The sequence below is a fragment of the Halyomorpha halys genome, unplaced genomic scaffold (genome assembly GCF_000696795.3).
Source record: "Halyomorpha halys isolate HHAL.00 unplaced genomic scaffold, Hhal_1.1 Scaffold1014.1, whole genome shotgun sequence".
In the NCBI taxonomy this organism is placed as follows: domain Eukaryota; kingdom Metazoa; phylum Arthropoda; class Insecta; order Hemiptera; family Pentatomidae; genus Halyomorpha; species Halyomorpha halys.
Genome location: NW_027116643.1, coordinates 723,840 through 740,485, shown reverse-complemented (window position 1 = coordinate 740,485; position 16,646 = coordinate 723,840). Strand labels below are relative to the sequence as shown.

General features: G+C 31.7%; 1 protein-coding gene across 1 annotated transcript in view; it reads left to right on the top strand.

Moving 5' to 3' along the window:
• LOC106687816 (G-protein coupled receptor GRL101) overlaps nucleotides 1-16,646 on the top strand; it is a gene marked incomplete at its 5' end in the record, with an annotated part of 108,227 nt that overhangs the window by 65,330 nt on the left and 26,251 nt on the right. Inside the window, 2 exon segments of the mRNA XM_067053355.1 lie at nucleotides 1,497-1,595; nucleotides 16,465-16,620. Coding sequence (XP_066909456.1) covers nucleotides 1,497-1,595; nucleotides 16,465-16,620 — 255 coding nt within the window.

Here is a 16,646-nt window from a genome sequence, read left to right as displayed (position 1 = left end):
AGGTATAAGTTCATAAAATAATTATTTATTGTTCATTTTATGAAATAATATGCAAAGAACAGAATCATTATTAATTATAGTGTCTAGAAAGGGTATGTGTTGTTTAAAAAGTCTTTCTTTTTTTTTTGTATTTATCTATTGCAATTTACAACTCTATTTACTTAAAAACACATTAAGTAAATTTAATGTAATACAAAAATGGAGTGACCCAGGCATGTAGAGAAATTACCCATTTTTAGCTTTCTAAGAATATTTCTACACTAGAAGGTCTCGAGGTCATCTTCTTTTCAGGCATCTCGGAGGATTGTCAGGAATGGAAGAAGAAGAAACTTGTGGATTTGGGTTATTGAAAAGTTTATAGTATATATTTATAGTATTTATAGAATGATGTCTGGTTCGGGGTAAATCGGTTACATATGGAACATTAAGGTCTTTATGTATGATTTGATGATTTGATTTGTAAATGTTATTTGCACAATAATTATAATTTCCATTGGTTTTTGCACAACCCTGATAGAAAGCAAGCTGTTGCCCATAAAAGATTTTATTGCTAGTAAAATTCCAACAATCAAGCTGTCTTAACTCCCGCCCGTGTTTGTTATAGTAATTCCAAGTAAAAATAATTTTCACTCCTTTTTTTTCATCATTTCGGCAGTATTATCTTGTTAAATGGTTCTCCGTAATGCAGATATTGTTAAGAAATGAAGTCTGGCTTGTTAAGGTAACAGAAATAATCCAGACTTAGGACTGGGGTGTAAGATTCATTCACATAGCTTCATAATAAAGAAAATTAAATAATGATTATAAAAAAAATAAACAATATATTAACAAATACTTTTCAAATCAGTTTCACAACTAACTGTGCGAATAACAATGAAATTAATTCCAGCCCGTTTCTCATTTTATATATGGTATGTAGCTTAAAAATCCTTCGTAAAGGAAGAACGACGAAGGATTTTGGTTGTAAGGATTCAATACGATAGGCATTCATTGGTTTAGTGGAGCCCAAAACCAGTTTATTGTAAATATCATACAACGACAAAAGGTCTAGAATTTATTTCTATAATTATACGCAAAATAACATCCTTCGCAAAATCATCAATGTCCTTTACTTTGTCACAAATAAAATCACCCATAAAGACCTCAATGTTCCCTCTGTTGCCGATTTGGCCAGAACCAGAGATCAATCCTTGCATCAGAAATTCCCTAACCACTCGGTAAATCTTGCTTCCTCTTCAATTCCTGAGGTGTCTGAAAAGAAGATGGCCTCAAAACCTTCTGATCTAGAAACTCTATTGGAGTACTCAACAAGTCTAAATCATGTCATTTTACCTATTCGTGTAAACTACAAGTAATTTTTCTGCTAGTTGTATTTTTTTTAGTTCATTTTTTACATAAAAATATTGGTTTCATTATTTCTATCTGAATATTGTTAATAATATACAAGTTTTTATATGTAAAGATACTTATATTGAATTAAAGTTATAATATTTTAGAAAATTTTCGAAAGTGCGGAGACGGGACCCTGAAGCACAAGTATTATTGGTGCGACGGATGGCCTGACTGCCCCGACAACCATGCCGATGAACTCAATTGTAAGTTATCATTTAATTTCATATTCCAATTCTATTTTCTACTAATCATAAATTTGCATGACAATAAGTACTGGCCCTGCGAGCAACAGGAGAAATAAATGTGAAGAATGGTGAAGGAATAATAAATTGATAAAAGAAATTTAAGATAATCACAGTATTAATATAAAATCTATATTTTTTAAAAAGCTATAAAGAAAATGTATTTATTATAAAATATATATATATTTTTGATCTTTGAACTCTTATCATTATTTTTTTTATAATTCGTATATATCTTTTTTTACGCTAAAAATACTGAACTATTGAGTATTTTCTATCAAAATTTAATATATCCAATTCTTAAAAGATTTTTTTTTTTGGCAAATTAAAATTCCACTCCAAAAACTTATTCAGTTTATTTCAAAATTTAAATTTCCTTCTGTCAATTGGGTATTAGAAATCAAATTTTAACTAACATATGTTAATGTCAAATAAAAATTTAACTCGAGATGCTCCAGTAATAATATTTATTTTATAGTTTTCCAAAAGAGGATATACTGACTTTTGACAGAAAGATCCGCAATTCTGGAGGCAATATGGGAATAGCAAAATGTTCAAATTTATGATGTAATTTTATGTCACTATAACGTACACCATGTAGAAGCCATAAGCTTAACCGACGATATGACCTTGAACATGGTAAAGTTACTCACTTCTAGGGTAACCAACATGCAGGAGAATTGCTTTGCTCCTTAAGGGATAGCATTACTTCATTGAAGTTAAAAGTTTCCTGTTATCAAGTTTGACGCACTAATGGTAGGTATAAGAATGCGAAAAGGTTGGGAAGAAAAGAGAAAAACAATACCGTCTTCTTCTCTCAGGATTAGGATTTTCAAAAAATAATCGTAGGTTTTCTAATATTTTTCTTATTTTTTGTTTTTCTATTATACTCCTTTAATCAACATGTCTTTTATTGTTTGTTTCTTCTAGAATAAAAAAAGTAGGTGAAAATACAAAGGTCTTCAAATTCTATCTGGGATTATGAAGCGAATCTCAGTTTTAATAATTAATCTGAGTCAACATTTCCGAAAATGTAGCTTTGCATAGTTTTAACCCGAAATTAGGGGTACTGTACTACATACAGTAAACATACCCCCACTTGTGGCCCTAAGTTCTTATTTATTGACTATTGACAGATTGTTTTCAATTATTAATTTAATAATAATTTCAAATTAATAAAAAAATAGATTGATAATTTGGATTTATTTTAGTCTAGATTTAAAATTTATTAATATAAATTATTTTTTTTTACAATTTTAATCTAATCTGATTCAAGAAAATGTTTATCAAACCCCTTTTCCTATAATAAAACTTAAAAGATTCATTTTTAGATTTCATTTATAAATATAGGTATGACGGGTGAACAGTAGTTAACAATGAAGTTTTATCGGAGTAAAATGAATTTTTAAGAATTAGTAGTGTTCCGAGAGTTCAGAGGCAAACGAATTTCAAGAAGGGATAGATTATTATTGGATGATGCGATCTTTAAGGAGATTTCTTGTTCCGCTGGAAGAATCGCAGTTGGAGGTGGTACAAGGGATGCAGTATTGACAGGGAAATGGTGTTGAAGAGAAATAAGGATCTTCGTAGATGAGTGTAAACGTTGGAAAGATTTGTAAAGTACAAATATAGATTAGTGTATTTCCTCTCGTAGAACTGGTTCCTTTCAAAAATCCTTTATCATTTGTTGCTATCTCTTTTTAAAGACTTTTAATCACCAAAAGTTAGTAAACTAATCGTTACTGTAGTTTAAACTTAGTGTAGTATTTTAAATTTATGACCTAAAGTTTAATCAACATATTATTTGTTCTTACAAAAAAAAAAAAAACCGATTGTATTTTATTTTTATCGTCTTAGGGTGACTGATACATCTATTCCAAATGCTATCTACTTAAATCCGTAGTATACACAAGGCATTCTTGAAAAATGTGGCTGATTATAAATTTAATATTACTACGTTAGCGTTTAGGCGGTAGCTGCTTCCTGATCAGAAATGAATTTGTTCATTAAATTATTCTCTATCTAGTTATTGTGACGACGTCGCTGCGACCAGAGCGATTTGACGTGGCCTATGGTATTTTTTTTTTACTTTAATTACATTATAATTGTAATTATTAACTTTCATCCCACATGAAATGGCAACTAAATGATATTTCATTAACTAGTAGAAAACATACTTCTTGGAGTGTCAGAATGCACCCACCATGGTCTGGAATTATGAGTTGTTTGGTTGCAATCTCCATTATGTGAATTACAGCGATGCTTACGTAATCTGGCACCCATAGAAAGTAAATAAAAATTCGGGCATGTTGATATAAGTGTGGATCCATGAACCAAATGTTTCAGACTCCTGTTCTTTAAGCCTTCACAATCATCCACTAGCATGTATTTAATTTACAAATAATCTAAGTAAATAAATTTTACCTTCTTGACTTAAGACATTCCGAATAACAATAATGCTATTAGTACAAGAGCCCAAGAGGAGGAAAAAGGCTGTTATTTCACTCCAATTTTTGGTTACTTTAATGAAAACTATGTATAATTACTAGTCAAAATTGATGAGTCTGCCAGGTATAGACAAGAGGAATAAAAAATGGCAGCTGTTTCAAAGTGATAAAAAAACTAATTTTTCATTCGGAGCTCTATATCTTAAATGTAGGTACAACACAAGAAAACCTAAGAGAACGTTATTTAAAGAAGAGTAAATTTTCTGAAATATTAGCCCTAAAAGAACTATTTACGTTAAAGATTTTTTAAAAAGCAACATTTCATAAAAATGTTGTATGGGATTTTACTGTACGTACTAAAAGATCAGTAGTTTATGAATTTGTTTTGAAAAAATTATATCTCAAACACCATTTAACGTACAGATGTCTATTAGCACTCAAATTAAAGCTAGTTTAATTAGCTATAAAGTAGTTTATAATGTTTATCTTCGTAATAGTTTACATGAAATTTGCTAAAATAAATTCATTTATAAGTTGTTCGAACAAATTTTCATTTGCCAAATTTATATTCATATGTGAATATAATAAAAACTACTATCCCTACAAAGATAAGTGTCATAAACTACTTTATAGAAAGTTAAATTTACTTTATTTTGAGTGTTGGCAGACATATGCGTCTTATGGATCTAGAGATATATTTTTTTCAAAAATCTACATTTTACACGAACAACTAGAAATTGACATTTTGTGAATTTATTTTGTCAAATATCATAAAAAATACTACTCCTACAAAGATAAACATAATTAACTATTTTGTAGTAAATTTAACTAGCTTTAATTTGAGCGCTGGCAGACATCTGTACGTCCAATGGTTTCTGAAATGAAGTTTTTCATAAATAAAACTTATTGTCCGAAGACATCTGTACGTCACGTAGTTCCTGACATGTAGATTATTCAAAATAAATTAACTAACTACTAATCTTTCAGTACATTTTTTAGAAATTTTGCTTTTTGAAAAGCTAAATCTCGAGAACTATTGGACGTAAATAGCGTAATATTTCAGAAAATTTACTCTTATTTAAATAACGTCCTCTTAGATTTTCTAATGTTGTTTGTAGTTTTTAAGATATAGAGCTCCGAATGAAAAATTAGTTTTTTTATCGCTTTGAAACAGCCGCCATTTTTTATTCCCCCTACCTATACTTGGCAGACTCATCAATTTTGACTAGTAATTATACATAGTTTTCATTAAAGTAACCAAAAATTGGAGTGAAATAACTGCCTTTTTTTCTTCCCGGCTCTTGTGCTAATAGAACTTTATCTTTCTGTAGCTAAGGTGTCCCCTTAACTCTTAGCAAATAAGAGAAAGAAGCTCATAAATTTCAGAAGGACAGATGAGTGAGGCAGATCGAATCACCATTAAGCCGAGTGGTAAGTTATATGAGCGGTAATTGACTCTCGAGATCAGATCTCAGCGGCAGTGCAAACCCTAAGCTGGGTCCGGTGTAAGTTGATAGCGGGGAAGAAATGGAACTGCTGTTTGCTTCTTACACAGGCTCCCCCTTCCGTTTACTTTATCAATTAAGTCTGAATCTTATTGATTCAATACCAATTAGAACTTGCCTTAAAGTCGTTCTTGTTACGATCCATTGGGAAAACAAATTATCAGCAATGAGAAATTCATTGTACGAGATTCATCTCATATTTCTCTCTCGCGGTGATACAACACAAATATCCAACTTACTATTCAATTTTTATTCAAATTTAAAGACTGATCAAATGTTAAAAGTAACAATATCCATGCACGGAAAAAAATAATAATAAAAACACTTATTAATAAATGAAAGTGTGTGCATAAGTTAAAATGTTATATTAATGATTTTAAAATAAATTGAAAAAACTTAAAAGGAGATAAAAAAGTAAACTAAATAAACAGTTTGGGACTTGCTCAAAGTTAATTCCCATATAGGTATATCCCTAATTCTCACAAGACACTTAGGTTTTCTAAACAGCTTCTACCTCTATTTGATATTTTTCTATCTAAACTAGAGGTCTCTCGTGATGATCTCTCTCTCCGAAGGTCTCACGGGTTTCTTTTGCAAATAGTAGATTTTTCGTATATTTTCTTCTTTTCCCTTTCCGGGGCCGAGAGCTGTGCCTCCGGTCTGAAAGGATGCAAAATACGATATTTTATGTGTTTTAATCATTTAAAATCTTTTTTTTTCAACCAATAGAAACACTATATTAAACCTTTATATTTTTCGAAGAATTAGATATCTCTTGAACTTTCCTATTTTTATCATAAATAACTGCCTTTCTAACTTACATTCGGAGTTCGAGAACCACGCCTTTAGCAAGTTCACCATAACAATTTTTGTAAATAATGTAAAAATATTTGTTCTCATATATCATGGAACTAATTTGCGCTACTGAGTAAAGATATATGTACACATGTTCCATACATAAAACAATTTAAGTGGAGTTGCAATTCCAACACCCTTTTCCCATAGAACACTAGAAATTGATAAAATTTATTTCGTGGCCACTCGTGTACACCATCTGCCATTGACAAATATTTGCCTCCATACCTGATATGATACACAGCCCACATTAGGGTCATTAGCTCTTTATAACGACGTGTATTATTTTATAGATAATTGGCCCTCATGTATCTTATAAGCCTGTGGACGATTCTTAAGGAGTTTATTATTATTTCTGGATTAAGTGATTAGAGAAGAGAAAGTCATGTACCCGGACAAATATGCATCTTTTTCCGACTTTTTCTGTCTTGAGAAGAACAGACTAAACAAATAATGCTGTTCCAGTCTCTAAAACCTTTCATTAAAGAACGTTTGCATAAAAATTAAACTTTCGAAGTTTTCTTTAAAACTTTTTCCATACATTCCTTCCAGTATTTAATAAAACTCACATATCTGTCTTTTCACTTGATTTAATTTTCATTCCACTAATCAGGATCGGACAATTTTTATATCGAACCTTTTTGAAAGCTTTTCACTAACACATACGTTCAACTTGTCAACGATTTCTTCTAAAAAGAACACACAAAAAGCAATAAATAATGTCTAAACAGGACCATTCTATGAAAAAAAGATTGTTAATTTATCTCGTTTAACAGTCCTACAAAATTTTAAAATTATAATACTACTTTGATACCTTTGTAAGCGATAAAATGGAAATTGAGGATTCTTAAAATGCAATATCCGGAAAAAGGCCTTTGACTGCTAAAACCTTCTAGCTACTTTCTCAATTATTTAAAGAAGGTAAGTCTCAGAAGTCAGTATCGTCCTTGACTTTTGCTTCAGGGAAAGGCTTCCAATAGATAGTTCAGGGAGAATTTAAACTGATTGAAATTGAAACCCTCTATTTCTGGAATTCAGCTTACCGTATGAATAAATATTCATTTTTTTATTATTTTATAATCAATAGATTAATTAAATCGAATTACATGTACCTCCCGTATCAAAATAATAAAACAAAAAGTTAAACTTCCGACTTAAACTATTATTTCATCTTTTAAATAAACGATAAAAATTACCATTTTCGGAAAAACTAAATATTTATACTTACCTTCTTAGACCAATATATACTTTCAGCGCACTAATTTACGGATATGCAAAAAAAAACAAACTAACTTACTGAAACTTCAACAAGTTCAATAAAATTTACTGACACTAATACGTAGCGCTCTCTCCCCCTCCCCTACATCAGTAACAAGAACTTACATCAAGACTTACAAACTTCCTACGTTCAAACAGCCATAAAATCGCTATATAAACGGCTTCACGACACACTTCCAACACACACTAACCCTCTAATTCAAGGACTATCAACACGAACTTAGCAGATACGAGGCGACGTTTACGAAGGAGGTGGAATAGTTGATTATTAAATTTCAATTTTAATGAAGAGGTACATTGGATGACCTTAACCTTCATGAAATTGTTTGTTTTTTTATACATTCGCTGGTTGTAAAGTTTTATTTACAGGTGTGAATAAAATAGAGACAAGTGAGGTTATAATATATAGTGTATAAATTGTGGTAAAAGAGAAATAATTTGACTGTGTTTTTTATGTATTTTTGACATATTAGATGTAAATGTTTTGACCTGGGCAGAATGGCCTGTATGGAGTTTTTTTAAAAGGGTTAAATGATATGTCTCATAGTAAATTAAGATTGTCCCTGAGGATGGCCGAATTGGCCGAAACGTTGGACGTGTGAATGAAATAAATGTTTTGAGACTATAATTTTGGATAGTGTTTTTGAATTATTTAGTAAAAAGTTGCCAGTCTCAAGAAAGAAATTTAAAGATTATAAAAAAATAGATAAAGTTAACAAATATATATAATTAATTATAAATCCACACGTTTTGAAAAAAAAAAATTAGTTATATCGAAGAACTATAAAAATGTCACTAAAACTATAATTCGACATGAACCCACCAATACCGCCCTCTATGGTTGAATTCTTATCTTAACTTTAAAACATTCAATTATAACGTGATTGATGTACGGACGAGATTAATCTACCTCCAAGAGAGAGATCATATCACAAAAAAGAATTAGAAGGAAATTCTTCCTTTCCATCCTCGTCCCAGAAATTCTAGAATTAGGCGTGGGATTATTTTACCAGCGTTTGAAAGAGTAAAATTTTCAATCGAGCAAGATTGAAAAATTAGTTATAACTGGGAATCGGCTAAAAATTTAAACTTATATGATAGTGAAGTTTAAGAAATCCAAAGGCATATTTCTTCTAAGATGAATTCGTTTCGGCTTTTATTATTATTATTAAGCTCGACTCATGAAGGAAATTAAGTGGCACTGGAAATTTTAGAGCTTAGCTTGGAAACCAGCTTAAAACTGCCAGTGTCGTCCTCAATAAGTGAAGGCTCAATGTTTGTTATTCTATTGTATGTCTCTTTCAAGCGCAATATAAGTCTTAAGATGTTCGGGGACAACTCAGCTCACAAAATACAATAGTTTTTTTCCCTGAGGGACGACGTGCTTAGTCTGATATATCGCTGCACGTAGCGCTGACAACGGCTGGACCAGATTTCTCTCAACGGAAAGGATGGAGATACACTGCAGTTGGCATCTTTATTCTATGATATTAGTTAGTACCTTCGTTAAAGTAAGAAGTTTATTTAGGGTTCTAGGCCGCTGATGTCTGAGCTCGCAAGCAACAGGGGATGAGGAAGTCATATCTGTAGAACAGGCAACGTATTTATTAATTATAAAGAGTTATGAAGTCACCTTACCTTCAACGACACCGATTCGATCCCCGCTTAGCTGGGTAGTTTTCATTTCGTGGTGGTCTCACGAAATCAAAACTCGGCCCTGTCACTTTGGTTAGAATAGGTTGGTACCTCTAGCATAACCTCCTCATATGTTAAAGATGACCAGGTTAAGGCTTATACGAAGTTTTTCAATTGAAAGGTTAATTTAAATTATTAAAGGTTAATATTTCGTGTGAGTTTTGTTTTGAGAAACCCTCTTGTGTGTTTTGAGAAATACATCTAGAGTGTGTTGGTGAAAACGAAGAAAAAAATATAGTAAAGTTTATTAAATAATCACAAAATATTTTACGTGGACTAGGTTCATCCTGAAGATCAGGGGAGTGCCCTGAAACGGAAATGAAAGAAATATAGGTGTATAGTGATAAAATATGGGAAGAGTTTCACAAAATAAAACTTATATGAAAAAAAATGTATGTGTCGTCATTATCAAGATAAGTTATGCAATTGTTTGATATTGATAATTTTATACCATTTTCAATCCTACAGGAACTTAAAATATTTGCAAATTAATTTGGAGTGTCACTTCATAGTGTAGCGATTTTACTCTAGTTTCATTCCATTTTGAGTGGTCCAAAAAAACAATAGGTGATTTTTCGAACTCTTCAAAAAAATTCACACCTTTTTGGTGGAGCCTTGATATTTTGATAAAAATATTTTTTCTCCATACGGTTTCCAAATGGTGGCTGTTTCTATTTAAGTTTTCAGTATTTTTTTTTTTAATCTTTTTTTATAGTTAGCTCACGTGTACTATTTTATTGTTTTGTTTTTGTTGGGGAAAAAAATTGTTTATTATATCTTATTATTGTATCTCTTTTTTTCTGATTATACCATGTATGTGTAATTTATATATGCCCGATTACGGATTGATAAGTATGCTGTGTGAGATAGCAACCTGATGTATTTAGGCAGGATAGATAAATAAAGTATTTCTCTCTCCCTTCAGCACTAGAATGTTTGAATAATTTCAAATAGACTACATTGGGTTTAGCTTACCAACAATTAGGTCTTTTTTTGTGTGTCTGCTACGTTTTTATTTATGTATTATATATCCCTAAAGTCAACCAATGAAGATGAACAAAATGCAACTTTCGCAGGAGAATTTCATAGAAAAAGAAACAAGTTATCAACTTTTTTGTGCTAATAAGGTTTTTAAAAGACATTTTTCACAATCATTAACAATTTATTACAATCGAATCAAAAAGTTGAAATTTATTTGAGTTTAGTGATTTAGAGGCTTCTCATTTGTTTTATTTTCAGATTGTCAATCCCCCTTTTCAAACAGAGATTTTAAAATTTGAAAAAATAAATAAATAAAATACAATTTTTAAGAGAAATTTATTTTTAAACGGTAAATAACTCACCTCTGATATTTCGTATATGTAAGTGACACATGCTTGTAAGCGCCATAAAATAGTGTTTAGATGTTTTTTTTTAAATTACCCTGTAGAAATTGAATTGTGTTCATTTTCGTTGGGTAGCTTTGGCGAAATATTGTATATTTGCATAAATATATTAGACATGTAGATAAATAAATCTGATTTGTATGCCAGAATGTTCCCAACTCAAATGCGGTTTATTTGAAGGGCTTAGGACATCCCAGTGTTGAATTATTCAGAAAACACCATACGTGTGCAAACTCTAAAAATTACTGTTCAGGCGATGGTCTAAAAATGATCAGATAGCCGCCATTTAGATATCAGATGCAATATAAATGGATACAAATTATTTTTTAATTACTATAACATCGAGGATTCCTGCTGAAAAGTATGAATCTTTTTTCAAACGATCAAGTAACGAATGTTGGACCATTGTGAATGGAATTAGCTTCCGATAAAGTAGACAAACTTTTCTTTTTTTTTTTTTAAGAAATTTTAAAATTCGTGATCAGTAACATTTATGCATTGAGTAAATATATAAAGCTCTATTTAGATTTTAAAATATTTTTATGTCTATTGAATAATAAAAATTTGAAATTTTATTTTGGGATTTGGAGGTAATTCAAATCATGAATTTAAAATGAAATATTTTAAAAAAATTATCTTTCTCAGGAAGATATTTAAAAAATAATTAAAAAAGTAAAGAGTTTATAGTTATTTAAGCTTCTTAAATCTGAGGCTCAATGACTCCATATCATTTTACATCGGAAAAATTCGAGCAACGACTTCTATATGAAACAAGTTTTAACAAATTTGAATTCTTAAAGGTATAATAAGGATACCAAGCTGTAGTAAGTTACTGATGGCTTAAAGTAAAACATTGTAATTAATACTTATTTTAAATATGTTATAAAGTTTTCATTTTTTCAGTTACCATGTTCATAACCGAATGCATATTACTCTTATTCTCAATATTTAATGAACACTGAATTAATTAATAAGAAATTTTAAAAAAACATATATATATATATATATTATTATATGGAAGATAGTTCGGGTGCGGCCAAAGTAACTTACATAGTAAATAAACTATTTATTATGAACCAACGTTTCTTACCAGGTGGCAGGGCTTCATCAGGGCTAAAATATACAAACAATTTAAATAATATTACAAAGTAATACAATAACAGAGAATAAAAGTAAAACAAGGAATAAAGAAAAGTAATAATAACATATACTAATAAAGTAAAAGTAAACTAAAAATTATGTAAAATTTATGAACATTTATACAAAAATTAAAATTCTCTATAAAACTCATCCTAGTTCTTCAGAGTCCATGTAATTTTATTGAGCGAAGTTCAGAGAACAGCCGACCCTTTGGACATACTTTACCATCACTCCTTAGCTAGCAATCCGTGACGTTTATTAAATTGGAATAAAATAACAGAGATCCTTTTGAAAGCTCCCCTTTTAAACTTTTGACACAAATTGTCCTCCCTGCCCCACCACTCACCACTTATTGGAAAGTTCCTCGGGCATTAAAGATTCTTTCTGACAGCCTTTCAAATTTAAAGGAGGTAATACTGATGATTTATCCCGTTGAGGTAGATGGCTCATCCGCTAACTGTTTAAAACAAAGTGGGACTCTAAACTTCGCCTGGGCGTAAAAAGTAACAGCATATTTTTTTTTAAATCTCCGATGAAAAACAAAGTGATATCAGTGTGTCCATATTTATTTTTTACAGCTCTAAACCTCATTTTTCACTTTTTTTTCCCTTCCACTCTGGCTGGTATTTCGGACAAACGGATTTTAACGGTAGTTTCAATACTATGGCGCAGCCCGACATCAACATCTCACGTTCTTTAGCAATAAACCATTCGCCACTACACCTCGTATTCCTAAGGCAGACTGGAGAAACCAGTTAGTTTCATAAAAACGTGGGTCTACCATCTCCCAGAAAATTTTTCCATTCTCTACCAGGCCATTCTTCTCGAAGCTGACAATCCAATATTTTTTCCACCCGACTATCATCAGCCTCCAATTTCTTCCACAGTACTCTCTCAATTCGACGCATCCCGAACCCCGGGGATAGGGTTTTAAGGGTAGGAATTACGCACGCCGCCTTATCAGTCTCTTTCCTTCTTTGGACACTCTGGTTTTAACTTGGACACTGCTGCGATTATGTGTTATCTCTATGCTTTCGTCCTTGAATTATTTTCCGATGGTAGTTTCCCCATTATTGTTACAAAAACATGTATAGAATAGGTTTCAGTCCGCGGCATATCATTTACTGAAGTAATGGGTCTTGGCTTTTTGCACTGGGCTCACTCGATCAGGCACTTTTGATTATTTTTGAGAAAGTGATCCTTTCATCTCGTCGTCACATCTGGAATTACGCTTAGCTTCTTATTTCTCATGATGGCCTGAAGTGCTCCTTAGTTTTCTTTTTCAATCTATTCGGAGATCATATCCCTTCCTCTGTAAATAACCATGCTTTCCCTTTGTATGAAGTCTATATATACGGTCTGGATATTTTAAGAAAATCAGACAAACTGTTCTATCGATTATGCTCTAATACGAATTTGACCACAAGCGAGGCTAAATTTTTTCCTTGTTGTCTAAAAGTAAAATGCAAGTGAATTTCTTGATTGTGAAGATATTATTGTTGTTTTTGATTCTCACATAGATAAAAAACTACCTTCAGCGGCGAGCAAGCAAAAGTGGAAATTACTTTTGGGATTAACCTCTTATATAAAGGGCCATCTTTATATTCTTTCATATCGTGCATTTCACTTTATTCTTGTAGGGAATGCCAAAATAATAGCCAACCAAACTTTTTGTATATTAGGGATCGAAAGAGACACTACAGGAGATTCGATATTGTCAGTCGATACTTGGATGGCCAAGTCATTCAGGTCAGTCTAGCTTTTGTATGATGATTCTCACCCCGACTGGGCGTGTAGGGTTACCTTTAAGAAAATAATAATAATCAGCCACCACCACCAGCTGCTATGGCTCACTATTGTAAAAAAAAGTCAAACATTGTTGATATATTCAAAATTATTACACGTCATTAGTCATTAAGAATATAATTCAAAATTTAGATTTTAGGTAGTTTACAAGAGTGTGGATTAGTTTACTTTCAGTGTAGAAAAATCACAGTTTCGCCCGCTATATCAATTGTAAACATCTTTGAAATTATACATCCTAAAGCAATTAGTTTAATCTTCAAATCTAAGATAAATGAATTGATATAATATTTTTCTTTGGTTCACATTATTTTATTTTTGGCAGATTTTTATTTGAAATATTGTGATCCGTGAAAGTGCTGGTAGCTGATTAAATAAAAGTACCTTACCTCCGTCCCGTTATCGTTCAGTGTACAAAGGGTTTAGGTAACACCCTAATTGAGATGAAGCCAGAGGCTGGAGTTGGCTACTTCAGACCACTTTAATTCAGCTATAACCATCCCCTGGGAGGTATCAGAAAATCGTTTGGTTTTATGAAGGAGTCTATGTGAGGGCTTTATGCCTGTACTGGACCACTTCAAGTACGAGGGGCTCTATTTATTATAGACATAATCTGGTCTCGGTAATAGAAGTTAGGGTTTAGAGTCATTGTTTTATGGGCCTCAGGGATCTCGTTTTAATACTCAATTTAATTAAATATTTACAGATTTTCATTGTTAGAATCATTTCTCGGCCTCTTAGAGAAAAATATTCTCCTTTTTTTCTGTTTCAGAGCAAAATCTTTACTGTAATTATGTAGGCTAAATAATTTCCCGAGATCTTGTCAATACCAAATCCTACAAGAATAGATTTTATAGTTGAAATATTCGGACATCTTGAGAACATCTTGAATTCAATTTGTTCCGCTCCTTGTTTTACATTTTGTATTTATAAATATATTGCTATAATACTACTGCAATGATGCAATATGTTTGCTACCAACTATTACGAAGTGTTAATTCATAATCAATTACAGCATCTAGTAAATGGATTATGCACTCATTGTAATCAGTGAATATTAAATACCCTACTCTTATTAAATAGACGCAGCAATGATTCCAAAATAGTGTTGATGGAGCAGCAGCAATATTGGATGCCCATAGTCCAAACAAATCTTCCCTCCGAATGCAATTCATTTACGTTAGAGCAGGCAGCGATTTACCTGGGGTTACGGGACGCCTATTATGGAACAAATAAAAATAATATACTACTATTCACAGACTATGGGTTTGTTGTCACAATTGAAAAATATATATACAACACACCCTATCGCAGTAATCAAATTTTAACTACTTTTCAAATTGAATTGGACCGTTAGCACAATTTTGTTTATTTGTATACCAGAACATCCTGGGTAATTGTAAAGCTAATCAGGTGGCAAAAGTTGCATCATTTCATCCCGCCATCAGCTTGTCCATAATTATGACTTTTATACTCTCATGGTAAAACAAATATAAATAAGTGGCAGATAATATGGACCGAGAAAACAGAAATCAATTTAAGAGAGAATAAGAATACAGTATTTCCACACTCGATTAACGTAAGAGTACTCTAGCTGCTGAGAAATGCTCCTGCCAGGAGAGCGCGGTGAGAAAAAAAGATATATATTTCAACCTAATTTTTTATTACTTCGATGGTTCTGCCAAGTAGTCTAGAATAAAAATGGTTTCTGTTTTAAAAAATTAAAAATATAATAATTTTCCATTCGGAACTATCCACAACACTAAAAAAACCCATTGGAACATAATTTTCAATAGAATAAATTTTCTTCTAAATGAGTCCTAATAAAGGACCTTTAATAGCTCTCTTTACGTGGAATAGTTGCCAAGATACGGTTTTAGTAGTTAGTGAAATAATTTTGAGATAACTACATCTTAGGATTCATAAGACGTAAAGATGTCTGCTACTACTCCAATTAAAGCTACTTTATTTTGCTAAAAAGTAGTTTATGATATTTACCTTGGTAGGAGCAGCGGTTTTCATGATATTTTTCTAAGATATATATGCTCCTTCCATCCCAGCTACCTATCACTTCTGCTGATTACTGTAAGGGACCCCTGCACAGTTAGCCAGAATGATAGTCATCATACAAAACCCAGACTGACCTAACTGATTTCTTGGTTATAGTCATTTACCTCAGTCCGACAGACGCTTATTTCTTAATGATATTTCGAATAGTAAGGATCTTGTGCAAATTTCGATTCGTTAAAAACAGAAACCTTGCTTGGCCATTATTTTGGCATTTTCTGCAAGCATAAAGTGAAATATACGGTATGAACGAAACACTCATAGCTTCTCCACTTCGAACTTTGAATACTTCAAAATTTCCTCCTTAACCTGTCAGTATCGTCTATTATTGATTTTATTGTCATTCCAGTTTCATGATATTGTCCCTTTAGATAATATTTTTTTTTAAGGAATGGTGTTCTCATTGCAATCCTCACCCTTCTTAGAACTTACTGCTATCTGTATGTTTAATTCCCCAAAACCGATCCAGTGTTTAAAGAAAAAAGTGATAATGACAGCAGAACAATTTTCATCATTCTTATAAGTCTATCAGTTGGTATCAATGTGAGATCTCGAAATTTCCTTATTTATCTATTACTACCTTTTTTTGGCAGTAAAATTTTTCCATTTGACAAAAAATGGCAATGTGAATTTTTTATTTTTACTCCTATTCAAGGTAAAGAATGTGACGGAAAAGAAGACTTCTTGTGTCCCAACGGAAGATGCATCAAGAAAGCCAATGTCTGCGACGCACAATGCGACTGCGCTTCAGAAAACGGAACTTACTGCGAGGATGAAATTGGTTGCACGAATTACTACACTCAAATACAAGGTATGGTATCAGGTCTAGAACAAGAT